This window comes from Macaca fascicularis, chromosome 7 (genome assembly GCF_037993035.2).
Source record: "Macaca fascicularis isolate 582-1 chromosome 7, T2T-MFA8v1.1".
Taxonomy (NCBI): domain Eukaryota; kingdom Metazoa; phylum Chordata; class Mammalia; order Primates; family Cercopithecidae; genus Macaca; species Macaca fascicularis.
The window spans coordinates 142,131,250-142,143,450 of record NC_088381.1 but is presented as its reverse complement, the minus strand read 5'-3'; the positions used below and the strand labels follow the sequence as shown (position 1 = coordinate 142,143,450).

The window sequence follows — 12,201 nt, the reverse complement described above, 5'->3', positions numbered from 1 at the left end:
TACAGGCTTAAGCCACCGCGCCCGGCCGATATTAAAGGTTTCTAAATACTACTGTAGGGTGTTGGGCAGTGGTAGGATAGATTGGAAGGCAGGAGACCAAGTAGATGACGGTAAAGCCCCAAACTATCCACTAAGTATATTAAGGAGGAACACAGTGGATTGTTTATCATTATAGTTGTACTTTCTGATGAGGTCTGTGCTTTAAATATCCAACTCGGCCCTCTGAGGAAAAACTCACCCTCCTGTAAAAGGGACACATTTATTATGAAGACACAGAAACCATCACATACAAAGTACAATCCTTTAACATCCTGAAATACATATACACACACACTGTACATCAATTTATATTATCAATATAAAAATACATCATTAACATTTCTAAGGATGACAAATACAAAACCAATAAATATCGCAATTCTAAAACATCTACTTACATTAAGTGCTGGTGGATAGGATGATGATAAAAGAAAGAGGCCAAAGCGGACCAGAAAACCAACTACCTGGCTTCCAGTTACAGACTTGAGTTGGTTTGGGGGAGGTATCCCAATCAATTTCCCCAAACACTTAAAAGTGCCTGATGTCATCAACTCTCAAAAACAGAGCAAAGGAAGAATCTGACATTATGGCACTATTTTTTGGCCACACACACATACACACACAAACTCTTCAACCGCATTTAGTGAGATACAGAAATATCCATCGATAATGAGTTTAAATTAAAATCAAAGCCCCTACAACCTAACCTTCTATGTAGCACCCCAGTAGAATGTTTTACTTCTCATACTCATCTTTCATATCTTATGTTCAGTCTTTTTTCCTCTCAATAAGTAAAACTACATGGATGGCCAAACGAGAGAAAAATTCAGCGTTAATTCTAGCATGAGAACAAGGCACAAATGTCAGAAAATGGTTAATGGATCAGCTTTTAAACTGAAGAGTGCCATGCCCTAGCAAACACTCACGACTCAAAACTTGACCATAACTTTTCTTGTGTCCAAACACCATCAGACTATTGCCACAGGGATCTTCTTTTTTTTTTTTGAGACAGAGCCTCACTCTGTTGCCCAGGCTGGAGTGTAGTGGCATGATTTTGGCTCACGGCAACCTCCACCTCCCGGATTCAAGCGATTCTCGTGCCTCAGGCCCCCAAGTAGCTGAGACTATAGGCATGCGCCATCACGCCCAGCTAATTTTTGTATTTTTAGTAGAGACAGGGTTTCACCATGTTGGCCAGGCTGGTCTGGAACTCCTGACTTCAAGTGATCTGCCCACCTCAGCCTCCCAAAGTGCTGGGATTACAGGTATGAGTTGCCTGGCCAGGATATTCTTATTTATTTATTTTGAGATGGAGTTTCGCTCTGTCGCCCAGGCTGGAGTGCAGTGGCGCGATCTTGGCTCACTGCAACCTCCGCCTCCTCGGTTCAAGCAATTCTCCTGCCTCAGCCTCCCGAATAGCTGGGACTACAGGCCCGTGTCACCATGCCCAGCTAATTTTTGTATTTTTAGTAGAGATGGGGTTTCACCATGTTGGCCAGGATGGTCTCTATCTCTTGATTTCATGATCCGCTTGCCTCGGCCTCCCAAAGTGCTGGGATTACAGGCGTGAGCCACTGCGCCCGGCCCCGGGATATTCTTTTGTGCAAAGTTTAGGAAACTCCATGCACTTCTCAAAACATCAGATGATGGGGGCTGGCTTATACGAGAAATATAAAGAACACATATAATAGATTTTACCCACGGGCTAGATTTTCAGATTTTAACAGAGACAGATAAGTGGTGAAGAACTCCATGAAAGTTGTATTTAATTCTTTCGTGTGTGTGTGTTTCTATTATATAGATGAACTATCTCATACGTGCTGTCAGAGGGGACAATCCCACCATACCACAGCACATTCTTTTAAGGTCAATTAGGGCTTCTAGCTTTCAACCAAATGGGAACTCCTATAAACCATCCCGTTTCTCTTGTCTTTCAGGCTACACTGACTTTCTTGCTTGAATCTGTAACAGATTAATTAGAACTTGAAAGTCCTTTCTGTCACCTTCACATTGGTCTTTAGATCTAGAACCCAAGGCAACCTTGGATGGGCCTTTCACTATACAAGCTAATTCCAGGAGGGACTCAGGGATCCCTTTGCCCGAAGTCAGAACTGGAAGGTGGGGCTGGGAAGTAAGGAATGAAAAGCAAATGGGACTATCATAAGAGGTATAGAAGTTTTAAAAAACAGATGTACATTTCAAGAAGATTCTGGTTTCTCCAGCTGGGGATTCTGGGAACTTAGTATATACTGGAGAGTTCACAGGTCAGGCTGCATGGTCTGGTCCAGAATCTAGTTGGTCTCTGGTCTCCTTGCATCAAAAACACTTCCTAAGAGATCAAGAACAATTCAAAAGAACCCATCCAATCAACATGTCACAACTGACTGCCATGACTGAGTCAAATCAACCGTAAGATCCTGGGGCTCCTGAATCACTTCCAGAAATGAGAAAGCAGGACTTTGACCTTTAAGAATGATATGCCCTCAGCTGTTACCAATATCCGAGGCTAAGAAGGTTCAAGTCTGAAAGCTGACTGAGTAACTGCAATGATCCTTGGGTAGAGCAGATTCTTCTCTTGCTGCTGAATGTCCTCAGACGCGTAGAGTGCCAGGAACAGGGGAGAGGGCAGTCCTGGAGGTACACCCTCTGGTCTCTCCCAAGCAAGCAGTGAGGTGTGCATTGTTAGAGGTGCACCGGGAAGGGAGCTTGGTTTCGAACCCCAGGACATCCTGTCCACAAGCAGCTGCTACTTCTTGGGCTTCTCTAGAATATTGAGGAATTTCCCCCGTGTCATCTCTCTGGCTGGAATCACAAAGCAAACAAATGATCAATGAAAACCTAAAATCTGAAAAAAGAATCATAGAAAGATTTAACTTAAAAATGCAGATTGATTTAAATTATATATCAAGTTGCTATCACAACAGATTTAATCATCACCAACTAACCTCCTAAAAGAGGGTAAAAACAAACCGTTACAGACAACTACAACTCTACAAAGCTATTCTGAAGTTGGCAATTGAGATACACACCAAATGACTGCGAAAGATTGTATCATTCACCTTTAAACAAATCACCAGGGGATTCCCCCAAAACCTCTCTCTGTCTCAAGAATCTAACCTAATACTCATGTTCACTATCTCAGGGGGTTTGCTTTTGGGGCCTAAAATCCAACCAAGATTAGTCTTCTCTGGGTTGCTGGTCTCTGGACATTTATAATCTCAAATCAAAATTAGAGATCATTTACCCTATCTCTCGGCAGTGGTAGTCCCTGGATACTGTAATATAACAGGGTTTATATTCCCTTAGTGCAGTTCATCTGTGGATGGTGTCATAAAGTAGGGTTTATAGAGCTTTGGTCTTCTTTCCCTTGGCATTGTCAGTCCTTAGATATTTAATATAGCCAGCCAAGGTTTATGTGTCTTTCTCCGGCTTTCAGCACCATCAATCTTTGAATGCTGTAGTTACAAGTGGGTTTATATAGCTACTTTCCTACATAGAAGGTTCCAAAATGAAAGTAAAACATTTCTCAGTTACAAGGGCCACTCCAGAGGTCCCCCATTTTAGATCTCAGAAAGCATACGTAGTGTAACAGCCCCTTCCTCATCCTCATCCTAAAAGGCCATGTTTTCAGATTTCTTAAATGGATTTAACAGTGCAGAAAGTTTCTGATGGCTGATGGCTGGCTCTGGGAGCCAGGCCTTCTGGAACCATGCAGTAGGCACAGGGCAGGTTGTGTGGCCTCCCAAGAACACATCTCCATCATGGCCAAAGAAGTGAGGTGGCTAGGGAGGCACCCTCAGGAACGAGAAGGACCTTCACCCAGGCCTCCTTGTTGCCTTTCCCAAGTCCAGAGCAAACAGAGCTAGATGAATGGCCTCCCGCTCCCCTCTGCCCCAACTTAAATTTTCTTGTTTTATTGTACAATGAAGACATAAAACAACACAACCTCTGGGACCACAGGGAGGCTTTTGGTAACTTCAGTCTATACGTTCCCCATCTTTCACTAGTTCCTGTGCTCCAACAGAGGGAAAGGAAATTCCATTAACTAGGCATAGAAGCCCAGTGTTGGGTCTTGCCTCACGTGCCCACAATCCCAACCCAGATCAAATCAAACAGACCGTTCCTTCCTTTGTGGATTTATAGCAAATCCTGTATAAGCAAAGTTCCTATAAGACTTGCATGCAATTCCTTGCTTATATAGTTGTCTTCCTCTACTAAAAGGTACTGAAGGCAGAGACTGTTTAGTGCTTTGGACTTCTCTCCCTCGGCAAAAGATCCAAACAATCAGATCCAAACTCCAGAGCACGTGCCCTCCTGTTCACTTGTCATCAGAGATGTTAACATTTCTGATTAATTCATATAGCCCTTATTTTATTCCTCATTTCTTTATCCTCGCTCTGCTGCAGTGCGAAGATTCTTACCGACCTGCTACAGACTCAGCAGACTGGATAAATTATAATACACCAAAGAACTAGAACCAGAAACGCAAAAAATGTTAGTTTCCTTCCTTTCCATCAACAAGTATGACTAGTTAGTGGCCCTCAGTGCTCCATTCTCTACATGATGGGAGTCTTTTTAAATGTGCCTTGCTTATTTGACAAGAAAATCATTTCCCTTAATACAAATAATGCCAAGTTAATGGAGAGATTGGGGTCAAGGACTAACTACTCTAGAGAAAATCCAATCAAGTACTGTCTTGCCCATAGGAGGCAGCATGGGCTTCTTGCAGAGAACATAGGATTTGAACTCAGTTTAAGTTCCAGCTCTAGGCCGGGCGCGGTGGCTCAAGCCTGTAATCCCAGCACTTTGGGAGGCCAAGACGGGCGGATCACGAGGTCGGGAGATCGAGACCATCATGGCGAACACGGTGAAACCCCGTCTCTACTAAAAAAATACAAAAAACTAGCCGGGCGAGGTGGCGGGCGCCTGTAGTCCCAGCTACTCGGGAGGCTGAGGCAGGAGAATGGCGGGAACCCGGGAGGCGGAGCTTGCAGTGAGCTGAGATCCGGCCACTGCACTCCAGCCTGGGAGACAGAGCGAGACTCCGTCTCAAAAAAAAAAAAAAAAAAAAAAAAAAAAAGTTCCAGCTCTAGCACTTAGCAGCAGGGTGACACCCTGGGCTGGGCAGATCTCTGAGCCTCAGTCTCTTCATTCGTAACGGAGAGAATGTTAACACCCTACTTTTCTCTTGGATATTAGCAATGAACACGCTGGGTATAGTGCTAATCATTAACACAACATTTTCCAGAGGTGGGTAAGCTCTCTCACACTCAGTATTTTCTGAGTGAGTGAATGAATGAATGAATGAATGAATGAATGAACAAACTGCACAAAGGGAGGCTAGCAAACAAAAAACTCCATTCCTTGGAATCTTTTCCCTCAGCTTGAAGGAAAATAAATTTCCTTATACTTTTGGGCAGATTGTCTCACTTATTTCTACTAGATGGGTTATCTGCCTACTCTCAAGTTTAAACATGCAACAAATGATCCTGCAACATGGCTAGAAGCAGGAGCTTTGGAAACCAAACATGGGCAATACAAAACTCTTCTGGAGAGAACACAGCCTGGTTCCAAAAATCCTGGGCCTGGAGCACTGCACTGCTCTAACTAACGATTTCTGCCTGCTGACCTTCAGACCCACCAACTCCTTACTGTTTTTCCCCAAATGGGAAAATGACCAACATTTTTAAGACTTAGAATTTTAAAAGATCCACACAATTCAAGGGGTCAAAAGGGTTTAAAAGGAAAAATAAATAGATATTCTATTTTCTAGAAGTCTCTCAGTGGCAAGCTCTCCTTGAATTTAACCAATCCTTTTTAACAATCCTTTTTCCACTCAATCATTCCTCCCCCTTCAACCTAATCCAAGTACACAGAGCTGCAGGAAACCACTGTAAAAGTAGAAGTAATTCAAAAGACATCATCTCCTACATGGGAGGAGAGAAAGTTTTCCTACTCGCCAGTCCCATATAGGAGATATACGAATGTATGACACAGCCGCTCCCTAAAAGAGGGCTGTGCCCTATAAATCAGATGCTAAGCACCAACCCCTTTTTGTGCACAGAGAAATTGCTGTGGGTCAGGGGCTGCTCCAGAGCACGTGCCCTCCTGTTCACTTGTCATCAGAGATGTTAACATTTCTGATTAATTCATATAGCCCTTATTTTATTCCTCATTTCTTTATCCTCGCTCTGCTGCAGTGCGAAGATTCTTACCGACCTGCTACAGTAATCACCGCCCGCTAACCGCACCCCCCCAAACCTAGTGAAATTGTTTAGTGATGCCAACCGCGCTTTTAATTTGCAAGACATCAGACACAGAGGTAATTTATACTAACATCTGTTCATTTTTGACTTCTGAAACAAACTCGCACATGCTGCTACAAAATCCCATTAGGAGTAGGGAGACAGCCTTCTGCTACTATTCTGTATTCCTCGTCTACACACACACACACACACACACACACACATACACCTCTTCTAGTAGGGTCTTATAAATAAATGTATTTTACTCTTAGCTTTTTAAGCTCCCATCAGGAATTTCAAATCTCTTTGGGGAACAATCTTTAGAGATGACTACTGCCTGCTTACAGAGAAGAGAAAGCCATTTCTATTCCCCACTGCCTAGTTCTGTCCCTTCTTCTTCACAATGGTTATAGCTTGGTATAATTCTAGAATGAATAGCCAGCGTAAGATTACATGTTCTTCAGCTTGGCACTTCCAGTTCCTCCATTTTCTCCTGTTTCTTTGTTCCCCATAATGTGTTATATAGAAAACAATTCTAGACACAATAAGATTGGGAGACAGCGTTATCTAGAGTCAGTGAAATCTGTCTGTCAACTATTTTCTTTTTTTTTGAAACAAAGTCTCGCTCTTGTTGTCCAGGTTGGAGTGCAATGGCACAATCTCAGCTCACTGCAACCTCTGCCTCCCCGGTTCAAGTGATTCTCCTGCCACAGCCTCTCAAGTAGCTGGGATTACAAGCATGCACCACCACGCTCAGCTAACTTTTTGTATTTTTGGTAGAGACAAGGTTTCACCATGTTGGCCAGGCTGGTCTCAGACTCCTGACCTCAGGTGATCCGCCTGCCTTGGAAGTGCTGGGATTATATAGGCACGAGCCACCTCGTCCAGTCTGTCAACTATTTTTTGATTCTGGATTTATTCTCTAAGATCACAAGGTTTCACAGGAAGGCAACACCGCTTCCATTCTAATAACTATGCCAAGAGGGGCCCACTGGTCATCAGCCACTGTTGCATGCCGTGCAGGAGAGAAGCATGACCCCTATGTCAAGTCATGATTTACAGGCCCTATTATGTTGGACATAGATCACAAATTGAGAAAGCCACAATTGAGACTGTCACCATAGGGTTAACATGTTAAATGCTGCAGAGAGTGTGGAGAGGAGACTGGCTACTACACACCGAGAGACAGCAAATGGATAGACTACAATCAACTTCCAGGTTTCCATTGTTTCTGTTATCCCCCACCCATTTTGTAGTTTCTCCAGGGCTATCGGGTTCATGGCAGCTGTAAATACCTGAGTATACTTGGAGAGGTCAGGGCTGAAAGGAGGACTCCACTGTGCCTGCTCTGAAAGTGGTGTGTGGTTTAATATAATCTCTTCTTTAGACTCTCCAATTCCTCCATCCTACATTTAGCCTTGCTTCTGGCTCACTTTCCACAATGACTATCCCCAAACTGCCTTCTCTGCAGTAAATTTTTCTGGTGGCTGGTTGAAAAAGATTCAGTGGTACAGATTGATTTCTCACTGGTGAGGGGATGAGGGATTACCAGAAGCACCCTGGTTAACGAGATTGGGTGCAGAATCTCTCTCGAGACCAGCCCTCTCTGCCAGGGCTCTGCACCTTTCGCCAATGACATATGGGTTTTATTACAGAAAGATTGTCCAGATTATACCTTTGAGGCAATTGCCTGATAAAATTCTGCTCAGCTTTTATGTAGGGAACAATGTAAAGTTTAAGTAACTTTTTAATGAAGTGGAAGAAACTCAGTTCAGTTTTTCAATTCCAATGCAAACTACTTTAAATATTTCTGTGCCTCAATATAATTAAAAATGTTTTTGAAGGGGGCACAAATTGCTTTCCACTGGATTTCTCCCATTCAGAAGAGCAATTAACAGGTTGCTTTTAGCAGATTCTAATATGAGTGGCCAGGAAACAAAGGAGACAACATAATATTGTGAAAAGAACAGGACTTCAGCTCTTACATTGACCCTGGGCCACGCAGGCAAATTACCAAGTTATTTTTCTGAGCTCCTTTCCTCATCCATTCAAGGTAGGATTAATACAAAGTCACATAGGCATTCAATAAATGCTTGCTACTGTACAACTATTTCTTTCATTTCAAACACGAAGTTTATTTAAGCAATAGGATGCCTGATGGGAAAACTATCTAAGATTCATTTCTTTTAGAGTAACTTATCCCTACTTAAAGACATATTGTCCTACATGTAACAGCTATGTATAAGAGTTTAAAAACGGGTTGGTTTTAGAATGACAAGTGAAAAACACCAAAATTCTCCAATTTAACAAGGTATGGAAGGATTTTTTTTTTTTTTTTAAATAAGAGACAAGGTCTTGCTCTGCCACTCAGGCTGGAGTGCAATGGTGCAGCCATAGCTCACTGCAGCCTCAACCTCCTGGACTCAAGTGATCCCCCTGCCTCAGCCTCCTAAGTAGTTGTGACTATATGTGTGCACCACCTGGTTAAATTTTTTAAAATTTTTTGTAGAGACAGGATCTTGAACTACTAGCTTTAAGTATGGAAGGATTCTGTGTTATTGATTTTTATTAAATGATGAGAGCAAAATAACTTAATGAAGTATAAAGATAAGAGGTGAATGAGCATGCCACTAATGGAGAAGGGGGGCATTGCCACAGAATCAGTATTTATCCCCATCTTATCTCCATCTGATGTTGATCAAAATATACCATTGGCCATTTAGTTTAAAAGATAAAAAGGCAATATGCTTGTGCACAAATGCCAGTCACTTTATGAACAATAAAGGAATGAGAAAGGGGTACACAAAAGGATAGAAAAAATCCACACTGTTGTAGTCAGGATGGCGTTCAATGGAGTTGTAGTTTTCTGAGAATGTATTCCTGGTCTGTGGGAATAGATTTCTGGAGTAAAGAGCAGGTTCCCTTTGTAGTACACACCTCCTGTCTGCTGCTGGAACAAATCAATTGTATTCTTATTTCCAACTGTGCAGGTGTGTCTATCTCATTAATCAGCTGCCCATCAAACTGGAATCTGATCTGCCTCATTGATAAACTGTTGTTCACAATGAGCTTTCATTAGTCTACAAAGTGATGTATGCCTCTTACTCTTAGACTGCACCACTGAACGATCCTACCCCTCCACCTTCAAATTAATATGACCACTGTTGGTAGGGCATGGTGGCTCACACCTGTAATCCCAGCACTTTGGGAGGCCGAGGCAGGTGGATTACCTGAGGGGTCAGGAGTTCGAGACCAGCCTGGCCAACATGGTGAAACCTCATCTTTACTAAAAATACAAAAATTGGGCGGGCGCGGTGGCTCAAGCCTGTAATCCCAGCACTTTGGGAGGCCGAGACGGGTGGATCACGAGGTCAGGAGATCGAGACCATCCTGGCTAACACGGTGAAACCCCGTCTCTACTAAAAAATACAAAAAACTAGCCGGGCGAGGTGGCGGGCGCCTGTAGTCCCAGCTACTCGGGAGGCTGAGGCAGGAGAATGGCGTGAACCCGGGAGGCGGAGCTGAGATCCGGCCACTGCACTCCAGGCTGGGCGACAGAGCGAGACTCTGTCTCAAAAACAAAACAAAACAAAAAAAAAAACAAAAAAAAAACCAAAAAAATTAGTTGGGCGTGGTGGCGTGCACCTCTAGTCCCAGTTACTCAGGAGGCTGAGGCAGAAAAATCGCTTGAACCCAGGAGGCGGAGGTCGCAGTGAGCCGAGATCATGTGACTGCAATCCAGCCTGGGCGACAGAGTGAGACTCTGTCTCAAAAACCAAAAACCAAAAACCAAAACCAAAACAACCACTGTTCTCAGTCTTGCTTCCTTCCTTGGCCTTCTTGTCAGTCATGGTGAGCCCTGGAGTCTCCTTAGCTGCTGCTTTACAGGAGGTACCAGATCTACATCAAGTAAGCACATACATAGCACCAGGAGTGGCAAAAGGAGACCTATATATTTCTAAAAAGATCTTCCAATGCAAGACAAATGGTAACACGGAAGACTTGCATCTGTGTAACGCATACTGTGGCGTATTAAGCCTGGCTGCAGTAATGCCGGGTACTAGGTGGAGGCAGCTACCTTCCTTAACTGTACCAGTAGATACTTCTAGCCAAAAGGAATATATAAAATCCCAGTTTAGTGGCCGGGCGTGGTGGCTCACGCCTATAATCCCAGCACTTTGGGAGGCTGAGGCGGGCGGATCACAAGGTCAGGGGTCGTGACCATCCTGGCTAACACAGTGAAACCCGTCTCTACTAAAAATACAAAAAAATTTGCCGGGCGAGGTGGCGGGCGCCTGTAGGCTCAGCTACTCGGGAGGCTGAGGCAGGTGAATGGTGTGAACCTGGGACACAGAGCTTGCAGTGAGCCGAAATTGAGCCACTACACCCCAGCCTGGGTGACAGAGCAGGACTCCATCTGAAAAAAAAAAAAAAAAAAAAAAATCCCAGTTTACTTTAAATCAATGTGCTAAAGGCTGTTAATTTAATTGGCCTCATAAAAGATGTTTTTATAGAAATGATGCCATTTGTTATAGTTTTGACTCTTTAAAAATTACTCTTTTGGTCCCTGAAATCTTGAATGTATTCTATCTTGAATGTATTCTAACAGCTACGACAAAAGGCACCTACTGATCAGTTATCATTGTGTGCCGTGAAGAAAAGAAGCACAGAGGGGGTGGTGAAGAGGGAAGGCAGTCTCATGGAGCACACACTATGTATTAGATATTAGGAAGATTCAAATAAAGTCAAAGACATGCTTTTCCACAGAAAGAGACTATTCTCAAAGGCCATGCTGCCTTTGAGATGGGGCTAGCTGTTGTTAACAAGTATTCTGGTGGATTGGCAGAGAACAAAAAGAGAGCAATGTGATTTATAATGCTGATTTCTGTCTCGCAGGAATGTGCAACGTTTCCCTGTGACTCTGGCACAGAGCTGGTGTACAGCAGAGCAGCAGTTCCAGGGCAGTCTGCCAGACTGAGACTCTTCACCACACTCCAGCTGTGTCAGATCTCCACAGGAAAAGTATCATTAAGTGATCGATAAGTCAAGGACTAAGCACTTTTAATGCCTCTGATATGAGAGCAGCTGGTGCTGGAGTCACTGTCAAGAGCAGAAGGAGCTGTGAAAAGCACACAGTGTCACTGGATGAGGAGGGGTCTTTTGGAGTTTCATTCCATTAGGACACCTGGTGGCCCTCAGCAGGTAGTGTAACTGTAATAAGGTCCACTGCCTGTTCTCAGTCAACTCTTGTGGAGAAGTACACACAAGCAACAGTCTTTGGTGTAAATCTTACTTGTCTCTAAAATATATAAAAGTAGCATTTGAAGGTCAGCAGCCTTGAGGCTTTTGCCTTAAGTTCTTTAGGTGACCAGGCATGATGGCTCACGCCTATAACCCCAGCACCCTGGGAGGTCGAGGCTGCCGGATCAGTTGAGGTCAGGAGTTTCAGACCAGCCTGGGCAACACGGTGGAACCCCATCTCTAGTAAAAGTACAGAAATTAGCCAGGCACGGTGGCACACGCTTGTAATCCCAGCTACTTGGGAGGCTGAAGGGGGAGGACTGCTTGAACCTGGGAGGTGGAGGTTGCAGTGAGCCGAGATCACGCCACTGTACTCCAGCCTGGGCGACAGAGTAAGACTCTGTCTCAAAAAAAAAAAAAGTTATTTAGGCATAATAAAACATTTCAAAAAGGAGGCTAAAATACTACATATCTGAGAAAAGAACAGTCTGGATCAAACTATCACAGACTATCAAAATTTTTGTCCTCAGTATTCTCAAAAAAATCTTTTTGGGAGCACACTTTCTAGATTATCATTTTATTGGGTATCTTGGCTCTCTATCAGGACTCTTCCAAAAGGGTGCAGTGGCCAAGAACAATGTTTCCTCCAGTGACTTCTGAGAAAGAAAATTTTATT

At 43.6% G+C, this 12,201-nt stretch overlaps 1 protein-coding gene across 4 annotated transcripts in view; it reads right to left on the bottom strand.

Annotated features, from left to right (window-relative positions):
- Positions 1-245: 245 nt before the first annotated feature.
- Positions 246-12,201, bottom strand: part of LIN52 (lin-52 DREAM MuvB core complex component) — a 119,230-nt gene continuing 107,274 nt past the window's right edge. For all 4 annotated transcript variants that reach the window (XM_065549065.2, XM_005561750.5, XM_065549066.2 and 1 more), the window contains one exon: positions 246-2,841. In XM_065549065.2, the coding sequence (XP_065405137.1) occupies positions 2,631-2,841 (211 nt within the window). In that variant the 3' untranslated portion in view covers positions 246-2,630. The remainder of the gene's footprint in view (positions 2,842-12,201) is intronic.